The following is a 25980-nucleotide window of genomic DNA, read 5'->3' as shown; positions in this document are numbered from 1 at the left end:
TCCTGGACTCTATTCTCAATATGGCCTTCATTCTCCATATTGACCAAACTACACTAACTACCTATCTGTAAATCTAGCTTCACTTTTATGCTCTGTGTACATCTTTAGATAAAAATTCTTAACAAATACAATCTCAGCAACTTATTAATGAGGTACAGTCATGATTTGAATGTTGGCATGAGGGCTGGAGAGCCAGACTTTCTTGGAGCTACTCCGCCAATTCATTTCTTGCCATTTCTGGCCACAAACAGTGGAATTCTAAGTTTAAGACGCTGGGTGAAGCTTTGAACTCTACTTCTCTCTAGTTACTACACGCTATTGTACAAATCCTGCCCCAAAACACCACAACCACATGGATTCTGCACAACTGGAGGCTCACTGGGGGAGAAACGGGTGCTGAAAAATCACATAAAGTCGCCACCCGCAAAAACAGTTTTGTGGCCACACTTGAAGACCATGGCACCCAAGAGAGCACCTAGACCCAAACACTGGGGCGGAAACGCTCCCTCGCTTCCGGAGTGCAGTGGACGCAGTAAATTGACGTCATGGACGAGGGCGGGACTTCCGCCCCACGCATTCTGTGAGAAGGAAGCTGAGAAGGCACCATTTCTTGTGAAATTACAGACCCACCCAAGCACAGCTAGCAGAATCCGAGTTATGCCTTCTGTCGTTTGTCACGTCGTCTCTGGTCGCCTACCCCGGTCTTCCATCGGAATGCAAACATTTGGGATAAAGCCCTGACAAGTCAAGGCCCTGCTCTACGCCAACGCGAACCGTTCCCCGACCGCTCTCTTCCGGGAGGAGGTGTCAGCCGCCAGGAAGTGTTCTGGCGTGGGTTCCCCTTCCTGGTGCGCTCTCAGGCCAGTTCCCCGGGAAACGTGGGCTTTCGAATGGTTTTCCGCTCCTGAGTGGCAGCTGGCTCCCTGGGTTCCGGGAGGTGGCGTCACCTGACTTGTAGAAGAGCTGGAGTAACAGGCCGACCCCGGACGCGCCTGCCCCATGGGAGTCCAGGGGCTCTGGAAGCTGCTGGAGTGCTCGGGGCGGCAGGTCAGCCCCGAGGCCCTGGAGGGGAAAGTCCTCGCTGTGGGTATCCTTCGCTCTCGGTGGCTCTGCTGCCAAGTGCAGGTGAACTTGGCGAAGTTTCTGCAGATCTAAAGTGGTGTCGTGGGTGGGAGGTCGGCATGGCGCATCCCACCCCTTCGCGTCTTCTCCTCTTCGGAGTCTAGTTCCGTTCGCGTTACTGAAGGAGGAGGCGTGTGCGACCAGGTGGTCTGACCCTTTTGTTTTGAATCGGCGGCTCCTTAAGTCAGGGTGTTTGGAAGCAGGAGTCCCTGTTACAACATTGGAAGAGTTTTCGCAAGTGCGCAGTGAACGCTTTCCCTCCCACTCCCCGTGACAGTGGCTTGTGTGCATATTTGGCTGATGTCGTGTCTTTGGAATTTTTGATTTTTTTTTTCATTATGAAAACGTGATGCTGGTTTTACGATTTGGACCCTTGTGTTCGCTCAGTAGTGTGGCCTTGATCCCGTACCTGTTCCCTCCCCGGAGCCGCGGAGACCTTAGACCAGTGTCCTCCTGGAGGACCAGGAAGAAGCCCTTGTATGAAGAGGAACGCTGATGACTTTAAGAACATAATGAGATAATCACCTCGTTTTCCCTAGTGGATAATATTTAAATACATCCGCATTGAAGGCTCAGCTTAAAAGCTTTTGTTCAGGGACCCTTGAGTTGGGGAGAAGGAAGTTTTTTTGTTTTAAAGCAGCCGCGCTCTGCTGCCCCCCAGTGGTTTCTCGGTGTAAGTGCATTCTGAAGATGGCCTACGAGTGGATGAAAAGATGGTTTTCGCTGTCAGGCACCCTTAAAACGTCAGCAAAGATTTAGGTCATTTTATAGTTAAATCCTTTTAAAAGATTAAGATTTTCTAGAACTACTGATATGAAACACCAAGGTCACATTTCTAATTTTGTAGGACATCAAAGGAAGGAAAGGTAAACCATGTAATTTAGATTATATGTTTGCAGATGGCTCAAAGAGGCCCATTTGGAATATGAAGTCATTTTTATTTTAGGCTCTTTTGAAGAACTAATCATTTAGCTAAAGAGGACTGTCAGCCTAGTTACAATGATAACCTCATATACAGTACTTGATAGCTTGTATAATTGATTTTTATTTATCTTCAGAATAATTCAGACATCTGAGATATATATTTTATTTATTTTTTGTTAATAAAGAACTTATTCACAATTATACCAGGTTCGTAGTTTGTTCTTGGGTCTCTAAATAAAGTGGTTTTGAACCATCTGAATAGTTGAATGTCTGGTTTATTTATGTGATTTAAATGGCTGTTAAATAATATACAATCAGCAGTTTAATTTTTTTTCTTTTTTATTATGGACCTTAACATTTGTAAAGTGCATGTAAGTGTATTATGAAGTTACTACACTCTATGCTATGCATACTAATGGGGATTACTTCAAAATTAACTCACCTAACTCTATAACTAAGGACATTTTTTAAGTTGTTGTTCTTTTTAAATGTTATTGGTTCTTTGGGTTTTTAACATGAAATGATTTTTGGATTTGCTATAGATCTTAACTTTTCTACCCCTTGGAGAAGTTTAATTTTGCCTGACATAGCTTTCTGAAATTAGACAAGTCATGCAAATATTTTCAGCTTGTCTGATTCTATGTATTTCTTCTCTAAGAATTTCCAGCTGAAAAGCTCTTAACACTGGCTGAGGATTGACACTATCCTTGATAAATTTAAAAGTACGAAAAAACCCCATCTAGTCTCTATGATTCAGTATTTTAGGCATATGGAGTTTAGTAATCTATATTTCAAAAGCTTCATATCCAGTTTTAAGAGCATGAATGAGAGTCAATAATCTGAAATTAGATTTTGTCTGATCATAAAGTTGAGAATAAACTTACTATGCAGACAGGTAATTCCGTACAACAGTGTAGCAAGCAGACATAGTTATTCAGTACAGTGTGGCTCTAAGTCATCACTGAGTCCTGCCTCCAAGATGGGTCTAGGCCTGACCACTTCCCATAGTCTCTGCCACAGCTGCCTGCTGTCCCGGTGAGCTGTTACAGCTAATTTAACTGGTTTCCCTGTAGTTCATTCTCGTGTTCCCCAGCGAGATCCTCAGGGTTCTGAAAGTCATCCAGTGGCTGTTTGTGATGCTTGCACATCAGTCCCACCATCCCTTCTGCCGTGTGGGCCTTGGGTATTTAAGAGTCTTTGGCCCTAGGGCATTGTGTTTGGCCTGTTCTCTCCTCCATTCAGGTCTCTGTGTCTTCTTCAGAAGCCTTCTCTAATCCTAACCCTCAGCCCTGGTCACTCGGGTCCATTTGTTCTGCTCTGTTTCTTCCTTGGTGCTCACCAACAACCCAAGTTGTTACATGTCCATTATTTATTTATTTGTCTGTGTCCCTTGTTTGGATTTAAGTTTCTCAGAGATAGGGACCACATCTGTTTTCTTCACAACTGTATCACTTGATGCACCTCCCTAGAGCCTTGTGTATGCCCAGCCCACGGCAGCACTGATGTTACAGGAATAAATAAAACCATGGTGTGCTGGGCACTAGCTGTTTTGTTGCATAGCATTTAGTTAGGTAATTGTTGATGAGCCTAAGTTTTTTTTTTTTTATGGTTGTAAAAGTTAGGCCCTGTACATTCACTTAAATACTAAACTGCTCAGCTCATTTAATAGTAGATACTTATTTTCACTCTGATAGGCTGTGTGGAAGGGAGTGTAGTGCACAGAGGCGTGCTTTAGATGAGTGTGGCGCTCATAGGCTCTGCTTTCCTCCACTACATTGTAAACTCCATAAGGGCAGAAACTGTCCAGTGCTGCATAGAAGAATTTCTGCCACATAATAATGCATTTTTAAATAGGGATGTGTAACAGGAGGTCTTAATCTAGGCTGGGGAGGGGAATCATAGACTGAGATGGTAACAAAACAGAGAGGGGGAAACTCAGAGGAAGAGGAAAGAGTATGTGAGAAGGCCCTTGAGGTAGGAAGGAACTTAGTGGCTTAAAATGTGATGGGAGAAATGAGCAGAGGCCAGATTCAAGCCTTTTGTAGGTCATGGGGAGAACTTTGGATCCTAAAGGCAATGGGGAGCCTCAGGGGGCTTTAATTGTTGTGGCTGAGATCCAAATGCACTTTGAAGGTGCACTAGAAGGTGGGATTGGTAGAATCTGTCAATGGTTGGAGGAGTACTTGGGAGGACACCTGGAGTTCTCTCTGGTGAATAGGAGTGGCAGTCACCGAGGCAGGGGCCTCAGTGGCCTGGTGGACACATGGAATTCAGCTGGAAATGTCTGTGAGGCATCAGGTGGGGGTGCCAACTAGGTGTCTGGTGTGTGATGTGTGGCCGAGGTGGCCCGCGGAGTGGTGCACACAAGAGGGAAGAAGGCCTAGGAAAGGTCAAAGAAAGCTCCTCCGTGGTGAGGTGGACGAGCTGGCCGAGAGAATGAGAGCAGGAAGGCAGCAGGGTGCTGGGCCACTCTATGGACAAGTACAAAGTGCATTTTCAAAGGTGCATTTGTGAGGGCTGGGGTTGTGGCTCAGTGGTAGAGCGCTCACCTAACATGTGTGAAGCCCTGGGTTTGATCCTTAGCATCACATATAAATAAATAAAATAAAGTATTGTGTCCATCTACAACTAAAAAAAAATTTTTTTAAAAAGGCACATTTGTTGGAAAATTTAAATGAAGTCTCCAAGAAGAAAACGTAAATTTGGTTTTAGCCACAATAGCTGCTATTTAATATTTTGGTGAATGACTTTCTAGATTTTTATGTTTAACATTATAGGTATTGTAAATGGGATCATAGTGCATATATTTTTGTTACCTGTATGTTTCCTGTAGTAGTATTTGTAACTGTCTTTCTTGTCACTAAACATGCTTCTTCAGTTTCCATTTTTAAGAGCTCCTTGGTATTTTAGCAGATCCATATGTCACGATTTTAAAAAGAACTCTTTTTTTAAAAAAACTGTTGGAAAGCTTTTGAATTGCTCTTCGCATTTTCCTTGCTATATACAAGTATTCTTGTAAATGAATCTTGTTAAGCCATGATGCTTCCTGGGGATGAGTGCCTGGAAATGGAATTCTTTTTTTTTTTTTTAATTTGTTTTACTTAGTTACACATGATAGTACAATGATCTTGACATATATAATTGAATCAGATAGGATATAATTTCTCTTTTTTAAAAACATGTCTGTCTTTGAATGGTATAAAAATTAAGTATGTGAACAATAGTAACAGGTCGAAGTAAAAGTTAAGTGTTCTTGTGAGATCTCGTCAGGGCCAGACGTTTTAAAATCTCAGATGAGTGGTGATCTTGGTGTTCAGTGCTTGGTATTACCAGGTATAGGAGGCTGAATTTGTGAGGATGAGGAGGACATTCCAGAACACTTTCCTTTAACAATCCTCTCAGATATCAGCATTTGGCTCAACCAGGCGCTTAAAGGAGCCCGGGATCGCCATGGGAACGCCATAGAGAATGCCCATCTTCTCACTTTGTTTCATCGGCTCTGCAAACTCTTATTTTTTCGAATTCGCCCTATTTTTGTGTTTGATGGGGATGCTCCACTGTTGAAGAAGCAGACTTTGGTAAGTTATCTTCTAATTTTATTTTCTTTTTAGAATTTTTAGATACCAAGACTTATTTTGACATATAACCAATTTAATTTCAACTACATTTTAGAATTCATCTTTAACAAACAAGCAAGTTTTTCTTTTTTAAAGAATGGTTTATTATAGTACATCATGGTAGGATGATAAAATTTAACTAGAACTACTAGAATTATTGAACTTGAGAGTTTTATCTTTAGAGTATCTGTTTAGGTATTCCACATTTATTCCCACTATGCTACCATTGCTCAGAACCTTAAGGAAAACCTGTTTAAGATTTCCCTGAAAGTGAGATTGGTACCACGCCTTCTTTTAAAGGTGGATCTGGTCTCAGGAGGCCGCAGTGTGGTGTGGTTGAAGGTGGTGATGAAGTGGATTATCCAGGGAGGAATTTGGGCCTGATATAAAAGATTGACAATGATTTTCCTTATTGTTCTGAAAGTAGTTTAAAAAAATTTCAAGCAATCCAAATAATAATAATAATTTATATGACTTTTATATGTAGAAAATGCCAGCTTATCAGTTTATAATCATGTCAGACAAATTATTATCCAAGTGAGGATATAGAGTAGAAGTGAGGATTCATAAATTCATAATGCTTGAGCACATTTGTTAACTCTGTATACATGTCTAGACCTGAATGTTTTAGTTTGCCATACTCTGTGTCAAGTCCTTTTTTGGAAAGATTAGAAAGGAAAAGAGGATATCTTTGCTATTCCTGCCTATTTCAACCATAAGCACAGAGATTGTTTCATTTATCCCTAGTTGGATTTTCCTTTTAAGATGTTTCTGTACATTTTAGGATTTCTTCTGACAGAATCTTGGATGTTGAGAGGCAGAGTTACATACAAGTAATGCATTTTTATAAAAAAGTAATATCGAAAATTGTTTCTGGCATAACAGCATTTTAAAGAATTAATGTTGTCATTCATTTTGGGAAACATTTATTTGATTACATATCAAGTTTTAGGCATCTTGGGCCATATTAAAAGACATTTAAAAGCGCCTGAAAGTAACAAATAATTCCCCCAATATAAGTAATAGGTGGAAGCTCTGGGTGCCCTTCACGCAGTGGAAACCTGAGGGTGCTCACTGGAGGAGACACTGGAACAGCTGTCATCTCAAAACTCAGACAAGCCAAATTTTATGGGAAAAAAAAATCACAGAAATGTTCTTAATAGACTGATAACTCTGTGTGGAATCTTATGTCCTTGCTTTTCATAGGCAAAAAGAAGGCAGAGGAAGGATTTGGCCTCCAGTGACTCCAGAAAAACTACAGAGAAGCTTCTGAAAACATTTTTGAAAAGACAGGCTATCAAAACCGCCTTCCGCAGCAAAAGGCAAGAGGGGAATTACAGTGATTTGGGAGATTAATTAAAAATGTTTCACTTTTGTATTGCTTTCCTAGGGTTCTCATTCTCTAACTTTAATTCTCAACAGAAAATAGAGAGTGAAATGAGAGGGATAAGTAGAATGTCCTTGGTTCTGATAGTTTGAATTGGTGAACCTTCCACTTCCAGGAGAATCAGCATTGCTAATGAGCAAAGGCTGGGAGGGCCACAGGGCTTACATTTCATTCATTCATTCATTGATTTTGTGGTGCCAGGGTTGAGCTCCAGGCCCCTCCTGTGCTGGGCAAGTGCTCTGTCACAGAGCTGCCGGCCTAGCCCTACTTGGTTCTTAATAAAGCTCCATCTTCTGACTGTGGGTGGGCTGTGGCCAAGGCTGAGGAGCCCCTGAGAGTCTCCTTCTTTCCTCTGGGCTGTATTTAGCTCCCACCATGCTGGAGAGCCCGCCAGGAGGGGGAGAGCCCCTGCCTTTGAGCAGGCTTGGTAGGCAGTGTGGGAAGATGACCAACTCAGAATACGTTTTTATATGTTCTCTGTTTACAGAGTTATGTTTGCTTTTCAGAAATGAAGCATTACCCAGTCTTACACAAGTTCGAAGAGAGGATGACATCTACGTTTTGCCACCTTTACAAGAGGAAGAAAAACATAGGTAAGTATTTAATTATTTAAGAATATTACTTTAGTGATTGTGGTATTGAGATAGTAAAACTTTATGTTTTACCTACATGATAAGGCATGTGGGGATTTATTAGTTAACCTTCTCTATACCCTTCAGAATGTGTTCCAAAATCCAGGTTTGTCATTTTCTGACTTGTCTTTGTGCTTTGGAGATCTGATGCTCTTTTGCATACTGAAGAGCCTTTGCTAGCACTGGATTTATAAGTTGGAAGAAAGCATTTTGGTTCTCTTACACTTTGCTTGACGCGCTCTCGCCACTGCTTCGTCTCTCACCATGTGCTGAGATACCACATGTCACACCCTTGCTGCTCAGTCCAGGGGGCACTGTGCACTTTGGTGTGCTCGCTTCTCAGCCCTGAGGTCAGATCACTTGTCCTGCTGACCTGTGTTCTGGGACTGTGCCTTTCAGTGCTCTCTGTGAGCCCCTCCTCTTCTGGTAGCCTGTTCGCCTCCTGCAGCTTCTGTGTTTGGTGTGTAGGTGGAGGACTAGTAGTCTTGTGGCTTATTTTCGTCCTTAGCCCCCATTCCCAAGAGACAAGGCAGCAGGGGCTGAGCCCAGGTCATTTCCTTACTTAAAGCACTTCTGTCTATTTCTTGAGGATAAACGTCAACCCTTAATCACACTGCTCCAGCTTCATCTTCTGGCCGTCACACTGGCCACAGGCAGGCTTTCTTTCTCTTGTTTTTAGATAGTTCTAAAGCTTAGTTCTTGTGTCTGGAAAACTTCCCTCCATGAATCTCTGTACCCCACAACTGGACACCACATTTACTAGTGGCTGAATCCAGCCAGTGTAATTTAGGAGACGTGGACAGTTTTCACGGCTCCCCAAATGGGACTGAGATGACTCTCCTGGGTACACCTTCAGCAGCCTGCCCTTCCCTCACGGTGCAGGCTTTGAGGTCATGTTGTGGTTGCCGACTTTCCTGTGCTCCCCACCAGACAGTGCGGCCCCTGGCGCCCAGGTCTTGGTGGCTTATTTGCTATTGTTGCCCAAGATGTTGCAGCATCTTGCACTCAGTAAATCTTTAGGCTTCAAAATGATCTTAGGTTTTGTAAATATGTGTTTGACTTTCAGTTCAGAAGAAGAAGATGAAAAAGAGTGGCAAGAAAGAATGGATCAGAAACAAGCATTACAGGTATTTAAATAATTCTGAAATTCAGAATGTATTTTGTTATTTGAAATGAGTAACATGAAAATACTATTGATTAGTTATTGTATATTAATCCAAGTCCCTGAAAAAAGTAAGTAAATACAGATTCCCTTTTTATTGTGTGTATTTATATGCATATATGTACATATTTGTGCATTTATGTGTGTGTATAAATACAAACTCGCCCATATACACATGTATGGAATTGCCATTATATATATCTGTTTGTCCAAAATAGCTATTTTCTTTATAGCCAATCAAATGACCAATCAATAAATAGTAATACGTGCCTGTGTAGAATATAGAGAGCATACCATCTGGACTAACTTGGAGTAACATTTTGGTATATTGTAGATCACGTTCCCCACCCCATCTGGTTGAATACCTGTATTTGTATTTGGGTGTGCGAGTATGCACCAAATGTACGTGTGTATATGCACTTGTTTGTGTGCATGTCTGCCTACTTTCTAGTTATCTGTTATCATGTAATTTGGTATAGAAGTGGGCATTTTCACATTCTGTCTTGGTCTGGGTGTTGATCTGCTCATTTAGGTACTGCTCTCTTGGAGCCCACCACGTAGGTAAAGGTCAGTCTACAGCCAGGGCTGGACTTGTATGTCCAGTTGTTGACGCTGGCTGTCAGATAGACCTCACTGAGGCTGGCCACCAGAACACCTGTGTGTGGCCTTCACATGGCCTGGGCTTTTTCCTAGCATGGTAGCTGTGTTCCAAGGACAAGTATTCCCCCCCACCCCCCAAAAAAAAAATGTTCCAGGCAGGAACTTTGCTGTCTTTCTAACCAAGCTTTGGAAGTTATATAGTATCTTTCTACCACTTTCTATTAGAAGTCAGTTCCTAGGGCCAGTGCCTATTTAAGAAGAGAATTAGACAAGAATGTCAATGAATCTGGATGTGTTTTAACATTCTCACTGCACATATTTTAATGAATAATGTTTTTATAAATTCAAGTCATACTGTATATAAAAGTTTTTAAAATGAACATATTCTCAAGTTTCCTAGTAAAGCAGATAACATTCTTTGATAACCACATTCATTTGATTATAACAGTGAATTGAACTAAGTGTATGAAATGTAAATTTCATTGTGTTATATTTTACTCTTTTCAGGAAGAGTTCTTCCATAATCCTCACTCAATAGATATTGAGTCTGAGGACTTCACCAGCCTACCCCCGGAAGTAAAGCATGAAATCTTGACAGATATGAAAGAATTTACCAAGCGGAGAAGAACGTTGTTTGAAGCAATGCCAGAGGTGAGTGACATAGATATTAGTATACAGTAATATGTTAATATTTAGAATAGAAAAACATCAGCAGAACTTTTTATTAGAAAGAAGAGAAATTTGATAAGCAATACTGAAATTATATGTTAATTTCTGGTAATAGAGTTGAAAAGGACAGGAAGGAAATGCAACAGGCTGTCGTGACATTGTCCCTGGGCAGTGACACAATGGGCAATTTTTTTTTCCTTTGTCATTTGAGCTTCTTCAAATATTCTGTAATTAACATATTAAGGGGAAATAGTTACATTAAGTTTAGAATTCCATTCTAATGCTGGTTTGGAGTCTGAGAGTAACATCTGTGTTATAAATTTTCCATCTTAAAGTAAATGTTACAATCCATTATAACTGTTTGCACAGTTGTGACTCAATCCATAGTTTTAGCATAAAACAAGTATTTTTGTTGTTTAAGAACATGTATATTTAATGATGAAGAAAAGATTAGTAAATTCTCACAGTTACCTTCTCTTTGTAAATTGCAACCAATAATCTTGTTTTATACTCTTAATGGAAAGTACATTCTCTAAGTATGTAACCTGAATATCTATCTGGCATAGAATGCAAAATTGATGAGATTAAACATTATCTCTGAGGGAAAAAAAATGAATTCACCAAGCAAAGAACAACATTATTGAAACAATGCAGAGGTGAAATGGGCATTAGTTACAATTCCATAGTTCTTCTTTTGCCCACTGCAGGACAGAAGCAAATCTTGTGACATTATCCCTACTGAGGGACATAGTAATTTTTTAAAAAAAAGTTTTCTGCAGATTTTGAGTACTTCTTCAATTGACATGAGAAGTAGGAAAAGGGCAGGATATGTTTCTTTTCCTTTCACTTTCTTCTGTTTTCCCATGTGGGATGTGAAGATGGGAAAGTACTGAGGTGCCAAGAAATGAGATGCTTGGGTCTTTGGGTGTACAGAAGTAAATTTATTTTTATTTCAGGGAAAAATATTTGGGTCCCTTGTGTGTATCAGGCATTTTATTTCACACAGGATCTCCGTAGTACTTGAGGAAATAGGACGCAGTTCTTCCTTACCTGCTCCTCCTCTCCTCCTTAGGGCAGCGTCTTGGGTGCAGTACTGAAAGGTGGTGTGGAATAGCAGCTTGTTCCATCTCTTGTTTTGATGGAACAGAGATGTTCTGAGTCTTCCGGGTTTTGTATCACCTGCATGTTGTGTAAAGGTGATGTTGATGCTAGTTGTGAGGGTGAGCAGTAGTACTAATAGTAATAGTAGTAGCTCAATTTTGTAAATCTGTCTGCTTTGGATCCCATATCTACTACTTATTAGCCATGTGCCTCTGGGCAAGTTACTTAACCTCATTTGCAGAAGGGAAATAATGTCTCATAGGGTGATTGTGAGAAGAAATTGAGATGGTTTATATCAAAGTGTATAGAAGAATGCCCTTTACAGGAAAGCTTTGTAAATTTTACTATTACTCTTAATAACTGTGATTGCTGTGACTCATGGTGTATGTCTTCTGTGGGCCAAGGACAGTGTTGGGCACTTGCATTCTAGATTATGTGTTAAGCCATGACCAAGATTGTTATGTGTATACTCAATAAATATTTTTGATTAAATTGTGACAATACCCATAATTTCTCTATTTTTTTGCTTAATTCTTTTGTTTTAAAGATTATTTTTTAAAGGCAGTTATAGTCTGTCCTAGTGTCAGTTTTTATTTTTAAATATGTTACAATATTGTAAAATAAACCAATGTATTTGTAAAATATGAAACTACCACTAATTAAAACGGGCAATTATTCTTTGTCCCCTTTTGGGGGAAAAGGTGGAATAGTGTCTGTATTAAATGTAAAACGGTAATTTTATTTGTTAATTTTGCCTCTAGGAGTCCAATGACTTTTCACAGTACCAACTCAAAGGCTTGCTTAAAAAAAACTATCTAAACCAGCACATAGAAAATGTCCAGAAAGAAATGAATCAACAGCACTCAGGACAGATCCAGAAGCAGTATGAAGAAGAAGGGGGTTTTCTGAAGGAGGTAGAATCGAGGAGAGTGGTCTCTGAGGACACTTCACACTACATCTTGATAAAAGGTATGTAGTGGTTCTGAGTTCAGTAAACTACCGGTCCTGGATAATGATACTGAGGTCTTGCTTATGCAGCTATAAATGAATGAACCCAAAGCCAACCCAGTTTAAAATTAACTAATTTGCTGATTAACTAATCTATTAGCTAAAAATTAATTGCTGCTTAGCAAAAATTGTAACTTCATTTATGGGAACCAATGATGTCTCGTTCATCTTTCTAGAAGTATATGGTCACACTGTGAACTATGTGGTGAGAAGTGTTTTACTTTTTCTTAAGGTGTTCAAACTAAGAAAGTGGAAGATGTGGGTTTGGAGTCTCTTCCTTCTTCCAGCAAAATGCACAACATTTCTTTTGACATGAAGTCATCTCCCTGTGAAAACCCAAAGCCAGAGAAAGAACCTGATGCCACCCCTCCTTCTCCAAGAACACTGCTAGCTCTGCAAGCCGCCATGCTGGGCAGTAGCTCCGAAGAGGAGCCTGAGAATGGAGCCCCAAAGCAGCATAGCAAGAGGGGTGCTGCTCCAGACCAAGGCTCCGTATCACCACGGACCCTCTTGGCCATTCAGAGAGCTCTTGATGATGACGAAAATGTGGGAGTGAGTGCCGGGGACAGCATGCAGGCAGGAGGGCCAGTAGTGAGGACGCTGCTTAGAGACAGCCCCGGCAAAGAGCATGCTGAAGGGCCTAAAGTGAGAGAAGGGGGAGCAGGGCTGCTCACCACGGGCCCCCCTCCAGCCAGCGTGCACTTCCTGGAGGAGCCCGGGGCCAGCCCTGGCAGTGGAGAGGAGCTGACAGACTCAGCTTGTTTGTTGAGCACTGTAGTTAGTCAAGGCAGTAAGTCTGAAGTTCCAGAAGAACACATGCCCCTCACTCACATGGAGAAGGGAGTCTCTCAGATGAACAGTGAGTCCACAGATAAGGCTAGGAAGGGTCCTCTTCCACACAGTGACAGGCCTGGGCTCCCCCTGGGACAGGAACTGACACAGACACCTCCCACAAGCACAGCTTCTGAACCCAGGAGCGAAGCACATGCTGAGGAGCTCGAGCTGCAGGCAGGTCCTGGCCCTTCCCAGAGTGGATATGATTCTGCTTTGTCAAGCGATGATGAAAGAGAAGCTGGAGCAAAGCCTGCTGAGGTCGCTGGCATCAGCACTTTACAAGAAAGGAGGGACATAGTAAGTGTCCCTTCAGAGGCAGTAGGTAACCTAGAAAATGCCGTGCCCTTAAATGCTGCAGAGCGCAAGGATTTCCCAAAATCCACCCAGGAATGCGAGATAACTACACCCGCGGGCCAGGAGCTAGTGTCAGTCCTGAATTCCTTGGAACCAGTGGAGATGGAGTCTGAAGAAAGTGAATCTGATGGTAAGCGCTGTGCTATTTCTGAGTGGCAAAGGTGGGGTGGGAGCTGAGAGGCCCCTTAGCGTAGCCCCGTTCCCACTTTTTACAGATGAGAAACCAGAAAGAGGTGAAATGACTTTGCAGGGACTCACAGCTGGGACTGCGTCCTCATCCGTCCTGCTTTGCAAAGCTCCATCACTGTTGGCTATAAAGTGGGGGTAGTGCCCTAGAGGGAGAAGGCAGAGCTGGGGTTTTCCTTTAGCTCTCAGGCTCCTTTGCCAGTACCTCAGTGACAAGCACTTTGTATTTGTTTTATTATTTCTTACTTTGTCTGCCACTGTTGTTAGGCTTTCTCCCCATGGATATGATATATGTGTCTATTTCTGTATGCACTTATATGCTGCTGGTGCTCATTATGTGTAGATGCTACATTTGTATAAAATTATTTGTAACTCTATAGAGTCAGTACTTAGTGTCCTTTGCCAGCATTGCAGGGTGTGGGGATTTCTATCGCCACACTATCCCCCAATGAGATCTGCCTTGATTCAGAGCTCCTGCAGAGAAGGCCAGAGGGTGGGAACAGTGGGGTGGCAGTGTAGTGGAAGCAGCTGCAGCATTAGGGTTTTGCATCCCAACTTCAGAACTTGTGAGTAGGGCCACCTTGGGGAAGCCACCCAACACTTCTGAACCTCGTTCCTTGTTATAAAATGGAGAAAATGTAATCTGCCAAGATGGGTTGTTTAGTAGGACCAAAGTGTATGTGCAACAAGTTCATATAGATACACATATTTCCCTGCAGGAGCAATGACCCTCTTTTTGCCAATTTAGTGTTCACGTAACTTTATAAACCAAACCCTGCATGACGAAGATCTTCATACACATACACTCTCACCTTGTGTCCTGGTGTCTGTTGGACCTCTACATTCTAAACTCATGATTTCCCAGTTGAGATTAATAAGTACAGTGCACTTGAACACAGGTGTAGACACTTGTTTTTGTATCCGTTGATAACTTTATCTGTGTAAATTGTAGCTATGATAATTACCAAATGGGGCTTTCTAACTGCCTCATTCCTTGTATATTTATCAGTGGGCACCCTACTATAAGGAAGATCTGTCTCTACTCCCTCATTTATTTTTATTTTTTTTTCTGAGTGGCCTCCTGGATTCTGGCTTTATTCAGTGAGTCACAATCTGATACTCTGACAGTTTATTTTTTTGCTTGTGTTGTACTCATGCCCTGACCCTGATCTTCTCACCAAAGACCCCTTCTTCTTTCAGGGAGCATGATGTTTAGAAAGCATGGCTGGGTGCAGAGTGCTCACTGTTTCCCTCAGCATCAGAGCCTGGAGCTACATTTACGTATACATACACAGATGCATGTGTGCACACATCTGTATTTATTTCTGGGTCTATCTTTGTATTAAGACCCAGGTGTTCACACTGATATCTGTAATTCCCAACATCCAGGGTTTATTTTAACCTCCCCTGTCTTTATAATTTTCTTTTTTAAAAATATTTTTTAGTTGTAGATGGACATTTTTTGTTAGTTTATTTTTATGTGGTGCTGGGGATCGAACCCAGTGCCTCATGCCCCTATCATTTTCTTAACAGTGAGAAACTTCCTCCCATTATCTTCAATATATTTACCTATCTGCTATTTCTTTCTTTATCTACAATGATCTCCCCTTACCTCTGGCTCCTCCTCGGTCTGGTCCTCTCTGTCCTGATTGTTTCCTCACACAAATACGTGCAAGCCCCCTCCCCTGAAAGCAAGGAATGGAACCAATATATATTTATTAAGAAAAAATAACAAGAGAAGAGGAAAGGAATGTGGAAGAGAAAGAACTATTTCTCTGAGTATTACCCAAGATTCTTTCAGCTTTATTTACTCTTTTCATAGTGAAATGGCATAAAGTCATATTTAACAAGCTATACTTGATAATTTTTCTTTTTGAATTTTTTTTTAAAAATATTTTTTATACCTTTATCTTGTTTATTTATTTTTTATGTGGTGCTGGGGATCGAACCCAGTGCCTCACACTTGCTAGGCAAGTGCTCTACCACTGACACAACCCCAGACTCCTTTTGAATTTTAAAAACAATATTAGTTAACTTAGGACATATAACAGTTGATTAATCTAATATGCAAATCTTAGAGTTTGATTCCTACCTTCAAAGACAAGTCTATCTAATTGAAAAGGCTTGTTTTGAAGTTACAGGCATTTGTGATTGAGTTTGTTTAACAGTAACATTAATTGCATGTATTCTACTAAACTCAGATTTTCTCTTTGGAGACAATGTTTTCAGGGTTCTTCAGAAAGGTGTTGATGGTTTCAGGATAATTTCCATGTTCCGGTTGCAGATGAAGTGACCCTGTTATTTTGGTACAGGAAGCTTCATTGAAGTGCAGAATGTGACAAGTGATGATGAACTTGAAGCTTCTGAACCTCCCTCTGAACAAAGTGAAGAGGAGCCAAGAGGAACTGAGGAGGAAGAAGCCCCTGGTGGCACCCAGAGCCTCCTACAGGACAACGTAGAAGGCGAGGACTCTGATACTGACCCACGCAAAGAAGCTGAAAAGCAAGCAGAAGACTCCCTGGATGAATGGCAAGATATCAACTTGGTAATAATGCAGCATGTTTCAACTTATTGCTAAGAAGCTGACCTCAGTAGCTTTTGAGTTTTAAGAGTTGTTGGATGAAAATTTATTAGCTGATTGCAATGAATCTTCTTGTTGATGGCTTCTTTTCTATCTAGATTACTGTCTGGGATAGACTCTGCTTTTCTTATGACAGTGTGGGAGCTCAGGTATTATAGTCTTGCTCAGAAATCTATGTGGAATGCTTCATGAAGAGAAGAAGGTTGTTGATATTTTCAGTCAGACTAAATGCAGGCTTTTTGTAACAAATGAACTTAATTGGATTATTAATATAATTATCTGCAAATGAAAAATGATTCTATAGGAGGAGCTGGAAACCCTGGAGAGCAACCTCTTAGCACAACAGAATTCACTGAAAGCTCAGAAGCAGCAGCAAGAGCGGATGGCTGCCACTGTGACGGGACAGATGTTCCTGGAAAGCCAGGTGTGTTCCTTGGCTGGGGCATCCGCATCCCTTCCTTAGACCCCAGGGAAGGCTGGATGGCGTGTGGTTGCGCTGCTCCCTCTGGCTGCGGCCTGGGTGCATTTCCCCAGGGCTGTTGTGTCTGATTGCAGGAGCTCCTGCGCCTGTTTGGCATTCCCTACATCGAGGCTCCCATGGAGGCGGAGGCGCAGTGTGCCATCCTGGACCTCACCGACCAGACTTCTGGAACCATCACTGATGATAGTGACATCTGGCTGTTTGGAGCACGGCATGTCTATAAGAACTTTTTCAATAAAAACAAATATGTAGAATATTACCAATATGTGGACTTTCACAACCAATTAGGTAAGACCTCAGAGTAGATTTCTGAAATTTACCTTTGCTATTTGCCTTATGAATTGTTTTCTTTCCAGGGAACTAATTTGATGCCTTAATGGAAATGGTTAGGTGCATACAAGTTTTCATATAAGAGATCTTTTACTTAAGTGGAGAAATAGGATTTTGAAAACTGGACTTCAATCAAAGTCCTGGTATGTTTAGTTTTTTTCTGAGCTTAATCATCTGACCTGGTTAGTTGACTAGTCATTAGCTCTCCAGAGTGAACCAGGGTAGGAGAGAGGAATCGGGTGGAGTGACTCCTGCCCATGGCCCACGCTGGTGTTCCTGGTATTGGTTACTCTTTCTGCAAATACCACATCAAGTGATCCCTGAATGCCAGTTATTCTTGATAGGGAGATGGAATGAAGCAGTCTAGTAGGAGAAACAGATAATGAGCAAATGTATAAGTTATTGACAGTTTGGAGAAACTGTATTTATAGGTAGCCTTAGGGGCCTGAAGGAGACCTGCAAGTGCTTTAGAGGAGCACTTGGTGATAAGTGCTCAAAGGGACTAGCAAGTGCAGAGGCCCTGAGGCACAAGTCCCCTCCTAGGAGGCTAGCAGGAGTGGGAAGAGTTTCCGTGGTGGGAGAGTACGGAGAGACCTGGGTCAAGGCCATTGTGGTATGCTGGAGGAGGGAGTGTGGGCCAGCTGGTGTGGGAGGGGAGAGGAGAGGAACAAGGTACCAAGCAGCCTGTGGTGTGGACCCACCATTAACAGGATGAGGGAGACTAGGAAGAGGAGTGGAACTGGGAGAGGGAAGAGTTCAGGCTGGAATGTGTCAAATTTGATATGCCCATGGGATCCCCAAGTGGAGATACAGAGTTTGTAGTTGAATATTTGCAACTGTGGTTCAGAGACAGCCAGGCTAGATAGTTAAATTCAAAGGTTAGCATGTAGAGGGAATTCGAAGCTGTGAGAACAGAGAAACTTTAAAAATCTGAACAGAATGCCATTTTAAAAAATCTATTTCAGATAATAAAAGGAGATATCTTTGGCTGTTGAGTGTGTGTGTATATGTGTGTGTATGTAACATTTATATAACATTTATGTAAATTATGTAATTTATGTGATTATGTTTATAAATGTTATAAAATAAATATTTAAATTAAAATTGCTACTCTTGTAGGATTAGACCGGAACAAATTAATAAACTTGGCCTATTTGCTTGGAAGTGATTACACTGAAGGAATACCGACTGTAGGCTGTGTAACAGCCATGGAGATTCTCAATGAATTCCCTGGACGTGGCCTGGAACCTCTCCTAAAATTCTCGTAAGTTCTTTCTACAGTTCTTTAGTTCAGATGTTTGTATAAATACCCATTCTAGCAAATGGAACTTTTTCTCAAGTCATGAGCTGTCACAGATCACTGTGGACTGAGAGACTAGCACGAGGTGCCCGTTGATCCCCTGGAGTCCTCATGAGATCAGAGTCAGTTTCCTTCTTGAGTGGCACCAGGCTTCTTTCTCCTGGTCCCAGGGGAGGAGTGTACAAGCCATTTTGTCCATTCAAGTATTTATTGAATCGTTAGATGCTGCAGGCCTTGGGGATATGAAGGATGAGCAAGTCACTGCCTGAGGGGCTTCCCGTGCCCTTGGGGTGTGAGGAGCAAAGGTGCTTGCACTGTGTGTTCAGTGTTCTGAGGCCTCCAGGTGGCTGTCCTGTGCCTCTCCTTGCGAATTCTGTGGTATGTCCAGTTGTGCAATCTCATTTGGTCTAGAGCCCAGAGTCGTGCCGTTCAGCTGTTAGTTCTGGTGACTCTGAGATGGTAGGAGTCATCAGCACATCTGTGAAAGTAGTTCTTTCTTGGGGCCATAGCTCAGCGGAAGAGCATTGGACTAGTTTACGCATGGGGCCCCAGCACTGCAAAAGAAGAAGAAAAAAAAGAAAGAAGAGACAGTTTGCACACACCATAAAAGTCACCCCTGAAGTGACTAGTTCTGTGGTGTCTAGCATAATCACAAGACGTGATGGCGTCTTCTGGCCTTGGTAGCAATTTGATTTCGTATTCTCTACAGTTATATCTCCTCTGTCCTGTGGTTGGAAAATGTGGGAGGTTCTGGTCTGGAGAACCAGTGATCAGAGTCACTGGATGAAATAAGAAATTGTAGTACTGACTGCTGGCCTATATTCAGACTTACCACACACACCAGTGTATCTTATTAATGCTTTCTTTATCTCTCTTCCCATATTTTTCTTATTGTTGATGAAATTTATGTACCAGGGTTAAGTTACTAGGTCACTCATATTTCATGATAGGTAAATAACTTGGAAAAAAATGCCAAGTAACTTTATTATACAAATGAAATAAATACATAACAATTTGTAAAGTGTGGATTAAAAAGGACCTACTTTAAATATTTTGCTTTATATATTTTAAACTTTTCTATGCACATTATACTCAACGTACATTGTGATTACTTTTTTAAACCAGGTTGAAACTGTGTTATATACTTAGAGTCAGCTTTAGCAGTTTCTGTCTTTGATCTTCTAGCTGCTTAAAGACAAGATGGGAGCAGCCTGGTCCCTGCCTGACTCAGAGGTTTAGGACGATGCAGAGTTAATGAGGAGGAGTGGTGGGAGGCCAGTGGAGCTGAGTGTGCGACCGTGCTTTTCTGTTCTCATCATCTCCTAACCAGACCCTGGCTAGTCAATCATTCTTTAAAGTGGAGCTATTCTGGGCCAGCAGGCCGTGTGTAGTCAACTGATTCTGGTTTGGCCTACTCTCTGTGTACTTTAATAGAGCCTCAATTTTTGAACTGGCTACCAACATTTGAATCTGGGGCGATTTCACAAGAAAATTTAGCTTCTCTTTGGGGAGATGGTTCCCTAATCGTCCCACAGCAGCTGAGCTGGCGCAGCAGCTGCTTCTCTCCTACACACCAGTCCTTCAGTTTCGTCACAGGTGTCACTACGCCCTGCTCTCCTCCCACAGCCACTCTGATTGACAGATGCCACAGTTAAGTGTCTGGCCCTCTTGCTTAAGGAGTAGTGGTCTTTTTGGCTCCATGAGCCCAGTGTGCTGAGCACATTCTCCTATCTGGCAGTCATGATGAAAATTCAAAAGTGAAGCAGTGGTGGCAGGCTCGTGGGCATTTCCCCAGGACACCCTCAGAAACAGTGTTATAAAAGTGATGAAGATAGATGACGATTATTATTAATTATTTGTGTGTGTGTGTGTGTGTGTGTGTGTGTGTGTGTGTTTTGATTCAAGGAAGACTGCAGTTAGTCTTTTCAACAATAGATGGCACTCGTGTGTCATGAGGTGGACCGAAGGCTGATACCACTCCATGAATTAGTTCCCAACACCAGTAAGTGGGAGAAGCAGTGTTTTTTGGTTTTGGTTTTGCTTTTTTGTGGGTCAGGGGACAGGTGTGTTCCATTGAGTCCATGGATTGGTGAGGGTTATTTTTATGTTTTTAACTTTATGCTGTTTATTTTTCCTGGTGTTCTGCTGTTGCAGTACAAACTACCTTGTAATCTCAGGGGCTTCAAATGGCAAAAGTCATTGATTTTGCTCATGAATCTAAAGTTTAGTCAGCTTCCTGGGTATGTTTTGTTTCTGCTCCATGTTGTTTGAACAGCTCATCTGGGCTCAAGGATCTGTTTAAATAGCTGACACACACGTTGACCAGGTGGTCTTACTGTCACTGGGAGTCCAGACAAAGCTGTGGGTGGGGCTTTGCACCCACTCCATCTGGACCTGCTCATGAGACTGGCTTCCTCAAAGCCTGGTGGCTGCTTCCAAGAGCAAATGTTCCAAGAGGCAGGAAGAGGAAAGTGGAAAGGATATCCTCCTAGCCCAGCACAGTGTTACTTCCTGTCTGTTACCCTGGCCAGCCAGTCCCAGAGCATCTGGCCCCACTTCTTTCTTTCTTTTCATAGGTACATATTAATTATACAGAATATTGGGCTTTATTGTAGAATTTTCATACATGCGTATAATTCAATAAATTTAATTCCCCAGAACCTCCCCCAGTCCTACATTTTTATGGAAAGAATGTAAAAAAAAAATGTGGCTTTCTTTAACCACAATGGATGAGTTCAAGAAATAATAGATGAGTATTAGAATGGAAAAAATTGAAAAATGGATAAAATATAAAGAAAAAATAGCCATATCTTTGCTTAGAACATTGCTTATCACACAAGAAAGTAATATTTTGTATTATTATTTATTATTTTTAATATCTGTTGACCTTTTTCCATTATATGTTCCCCTCTGGGAAAAGAAATGATAGGATGCTTTTTGTTGACTTATGTTTTTCAACTATAAAATTTATCATGTTCTTGGCATTTTCACCTTTTATTGAATACTCTTATATTCATCGATGCATTTTGTTAGAGGTGAAAATACAGATACGTTGCTTCATTTTACTACTGAGAAGGAGACCTGGAGAAATTGTGTGTTAGTGTAATTATGCATGAAGGCTCTGGGAGAGGCTTTTCACTTCCAACTACAAATCTTGAGCAAGTTTCTTCTTTCTGAGTTCAGTTTCTTCTTTAGGTGAGGCTGATGATAGGACTCTGCTTGTATGGTTGATTATTGGGTAGATAAAATATTGAACAGTACCAAGTACAGAGACATCATTTAATAAATGTTCCCTATCACTATTCCTCGTGGTTAATAATACTGAAAGCAATACAATTAGTGTTCTATACATCATTCACTTTGCACTGGAGTTAGGATTTGAGTTTTCCATTTCTGAACTCTACCTTCAGTTCTTTACCCCCAGTGTATGCACTACACTGTCTCATTACTTTATAAATATTTTCTTTACCTTATAGAGAGTGGTGGCATGAAGCTCAAAAAAATAAGAAGATAAGACCCAATCCTTATGACACCAAAGTGAAGAAAAAACTACGGAAATTGCAACTCACACCTGGTTTCCCTAACCCAGCGGTTGCGGATGCTTACCTCAGACCTGTGGTGGATGACTCAAAGGGCTCCTTTCTGTGGGGGAAACCGGATCTTGACAAAATTAGAGAGTATCCTTGAATCTCTGCAAACATAAGGGACATTGAGCCCTAGTAAGGCTTGTTAAACTTTTGAACAGAACTGGGATCATTTTCCCCTGATATCACATTCACTTGAAACCCTCCTTTTAGTTCCTTTTTCCCTCTCAGTATTAAAGAGGATCTTCTTTCAGATAAGCCATGATAGCATTCATAGACATGAACACATACTTAAGTACTATTTATTTTGAAAAAATAGGAAAGATGAGGATGATTTTTTGTGTGTGTGTGTGGTGCTGGGCTTGAACCCGGGGCCTCACGAGTGCTGGGCAAGTGCTCTCTCTGCCACCGAGCTGCATCCCAGCCTCACATAATTTTGTCCTTTTTATTGCTGTTTTCTATTTTGTATACTTAAATTTAAGTATTTCAGTTGATGTTTAAAATGTTACAGTAGAATTAATCTAGCTACAGTTTATTTTTTTCTTTCATAGACAAGATATCTGAAACATTTTATTCCAAGTCAGACTTTTCATAGTCAAAAGGCTGATGTCGTAAAATGAGGGTGGAGTTTCTTCTGCCTTACAGGATTGAAAAGAACATACTGCAAGATGATCATGTTGGAATAATTTGTTATCTTTTTATCATTAATGTTTTAAATATGAAAATCTTTTGGAAGGGAATAAAGGGTCAGTTCTTTGGATCTTTTAATTATCACTTGTTAAGTACCTCTGAAAGCATTTATAATCTTAACTGCCTGCATATTTTGTCAGCGGTATTTTGGATGGAACAGGACTAAAACGGATGAATCTCTATTTCCGGTATTAAAGCAACTGGATGTCCAGCAGGTAATCAGGTGGCTCTTTCCCTGATTTCACACTGAAGGGTGAACTTAGTAGGGCTTTGATTGGCAACTGTTGAAGAACAGCTAGTTAACTCTTTGGGTATGCAACATGCATTTATGATGCATACCCAAAGAGTTAACTAGCTGTTCTTCAACAGCTGCCAATCGTTTTAGGTAAAGAACAGAGGAAAATAGAAAAAGAATAATTGGACTTAGTCTTCACTTCACAATATCTCTCTTAGTGCTGGACTGTGATGGCCTTTCATGTTCATTCTGACTTTGAAAAAAAACAATAATCAATTTCTCACTAAGCATTTCTGATTAAAAATATTACCCTCTTGGTGTTATTGTCATTTTTTAAAAGCTTAGGAAATGTCCAATCCAGAACAGTTCTGGTCATTAGGGTTTCTCAGTTATAAGCACTTCTTAATTTATGATTTTTATATAGATCTTTATAGTAGAAGCTCAGTCATTATAGCATATCAGTAAGAGAGGATCTGGAGGAGGAGAGGCCTTGAATGACCCTTTCCTCTGGGCAGGTGAGTGGATCTTGCTCTGTCCATGTGTTCTTGCTCACTTAAAGCAAGTCTTTGCTCGCCACGGAAGCAATCCACAAAGCACACTCTCAAATCCACTGTTTAGCAGAAATGAAAAAATATCATTTAAGATAATTGAGTGAATTTCCATTAAGTTTGGTCAATTTTGGAAAAAAAAATAAGCAAAACTGATGTAAAGAGCATTTCCAGGGGATCCCTCTTGTTTGTTGGAAGACCTTTCTCTGCTGAGAGTGAGTGCTGTTTCTCACTGACTGGTTGCTCCTCGGCTCGAGATACATTTTGTTGTAGAACTTTGTCCTTTCCCACTATTGAACTTAATATAAGTTTATTTCTCTAAACTTGGAAAGTGTAAATAATGTTGTGATGGACATTAAGCCTAAAACTTTTCTCACATGTAAGTATTTTTAAAGAGTATCTTCCCAAGGCATGAATACTTTTTACAGCTCTTAGTATATCCTGTGAGCTTGCCTCCTGGAGGTACTATATGATTATATAATGTTTTAAGGAGAAGGAGACGTAGGACTGAGAAACAAGCCCAATGAAACTTTATTGCTGGAGAAGATGATTCTTTTTGAGTATCTCAGAAGAGATTTGTGGTTGGAGATGTGGACTGAGGACTGAGTCGACAGAGTGAGTGCAGATATTGCTTTCAGTGTCATTTAGACATCGCCGAGATCCACTGTCATTAATTGGAAGATGTAAACTAGCCTTCTCTGAAGTGGGAATCCAATGTGAGCAGTCAAGGCGGAGCTTGTAGATATGGTGTGGGAATGTGTCTGATTCGGCTGTGGTTTTATTCTAGACCCAGCTCCGGATCGATTCTTTCTTCAGACTGGCTCAGCAGGAGAAGCAGGATGCCAAACGCCTTAAGAGCCAGCGGCTGCACCGGGCGGTGACGTGCATGCTGAGGAAGGAACGGGAAGAGGCGGCCAGCCAGGTGGACGGAGAGGGCGAGGTGCGGGGCGAGGCCCAGGGCAGCGCCCAGAAGAGGAGCCTCCCCAAGGAGCCGCCGGAGGCCTCGAGCCTGAAGAGGAGGCGGCTGTCGGAGTCTGGAGGCCCCGAGGGATGCGGGGGGTTTCTGGGGGTGAGCGGCCTCTCGGAGTCCGGCGCCTCTTCGGGTGAGGACGCCCGAGGTTCTCCGCCGAGGGACGGGCGCAGGAGAGGAGCTGGGGGAGAGCGGCCAAGGGACCCCCGCGCCCCGGTGCAGGAGGCCGGGGTGAGCTCCAGCAGCTCCAGCAGCTCCAGCGAGGACGAGGGGGACCGGGGCCGGAGGGCCAGGGCCGCCCTGGTGACGGCCAGGCCCGTGTTTGGGAGGAGAAAAGGGAAGCCGAGACGTGGCAGGGCCAGAGCCAGGAAAACCTGATTCAGAGTCTGCCTTCTCTGTGGCTGCGAGGGACACGATGAAATTAAAAGTGTTGGCACTTCAGTGTGTGGTTTGTAAAAAGATTGTCCGTGGGTCACCTTTGTCCCGTGTCCTCTTTCTCTCTTCCTGATTCCGTATCTTACACTGTCTGGTGCTTTCTGACCACATAAGGAAAAATGGAACCAAGGATCTACATGACCAGCACCCCTCTCAGAATGCCCCCTCTGACTCATACCTAGGTGAGAAGAAAGACGCCTGTACAGTCTAGGAATAAATAGTGGCAGCTCCAGGAACGAAATAGATTCCTCTCCCCACTGCTTGCTGTTCTCCCTCAAGCTCTTCTTAAAATGATAGCAGGGGGGACCCTCCCTGCTGGAGCATATTTGAAGAACATGATTGCTGTGATGTTAGCAATTAATTAGGAAACCTGACTCAGGCGCTTGTTCTTCCTGTGAGCATTAATGATGGGAACCTCTGCACTGTAATGTTGCTTTTACACTACTTCAGTTGTCAGAAGCTGACTTCTCTGTAAATAAATTGGGTGGCTCAGGGGTTCATCAAGCCAGTGTAGGTGGGTCCACGTTAGGTGTTGACTACTGTTGGCACAGCTCTTTGTCCAGTGGTCAGCCTAGGTTACTTTAGGTTTACTAGGCGGAGATCTCCAGCAAGAGCTACTCCTGGATTCCTGATTGCTTAGTACTAACAATGTATGGATAGTACTGCCTGCTACTTTGAGTCTAGGGTACCTTCAGATGTGCCTTCCCAAGTTCATAATCCTTCTGGTATCTTTCATATTTCCATCTTTCCTTGTTTCCACCATTTGGCCTTCAAATTGAAAATCTTCACCAAAGAAAATAAGATACAAACAGATACTTTTCAATGAGTCCTCAGGATTTTAGGCTGTCCTTTGTTTACTGTTCAACCAAACTTCTCCATACTTGGACTTCAGCTGTTACTTTTCTATGCTCATTGTTTCTTCTTAATTTCAAATATGGCTTCTGCTTCTGGCAGTCTTCTCTAGCAGCTTCCTTCTCACATTGACAATGACGTCTACACAATAAACTCAAGTCATTTCTTAATGCCTCTTTGCTCTAGAGGTATTTGAAGCAGAACACTTCAGTGAGGACAGGAATATGTTTTCATATCATTGGTATTTTTCAAAGGTACTGGTAATTGGGAGTTTTTGCATATTCATGTGGGTAGAACAGTGCTAAATATTTTAATTTTGTTGGCTTTAATAGATAATTCAAATTTATTTCCCATTGTGTTAGCTGATATAAAGTCTGT

At 41.8% G+C, this 25980-nt stretch overlaps 1 protein-coding gene across 2 annotated transcripts; it reads left to right on the top strand.

Annotated features, from left to right (window-relative positions):
- Nucleotides 1-299: 299 nt before the first annotated feature.
- On the top strand, nucleotides 300-24757 carry Ercc5 (ERCC excision repair 5, endonuclease). Of its 2 annotated transcripts, none has more exons than XM_026400476.2 (15): nucleotides 300-1087; nucleotides 5449-5624; nucleotides 6870-6985; nucleotides 7557-7643; nucleotides 8749-8809; nucleotides 9952-10095; nucleotides 11976-12183; nucleotides 12455-13540; nucleotides 15909-16141; nucleotides 16482-16601; nucleotides 16733-16946; nucleotides 18108-18252; nucleotides 21765-21965; nucleotides 22693-22777; nucleotides 24133-24757. In XM_026400476.2, exons 1-15 carry the CDS (start codon nucleotides 1000-1002, stop codon nucleotides 24691-24693), a joined length of 3525 nt encoding a protein of 1174 aa, XP_026256261.2. In that variant the 5' UTR covers nucleotides 300-999; the 3' UTR covers nucleotides 24694-24757. The 2 variants fall into 2 exon arrangements, with proteins under 2 accessions (XP_026256261.2, XP_026256255.2); XM_026400470.2 differs by having other exon boundaries at nucleotides 301-1087; nucleotides 22703-22777; nucleotides 24133-24220.
- The last annotated feature ends 1223 nt before the right edge of the window (nucleotides 24758-25980 follow it).

Source organism: Urocitellus parryii, chromosome 2 (assembly GCF_045843805.1).
Source record: "Urocitellus parryii isolate mUroPar1 chromosome 2, mUroPar1.hap1, whole genome shotgun sequence".
Lineage (NCBI taxonomy): Eukaryota > Metazoa > Chordata > Mammalia > Rodentia > Sciuridae > Urocitellus > Urocitellus parryii.
Note: the sequence above shows the minus strand (reverse complement) of the source record. Positions and strands in the feature narration are given on the sequence as shown.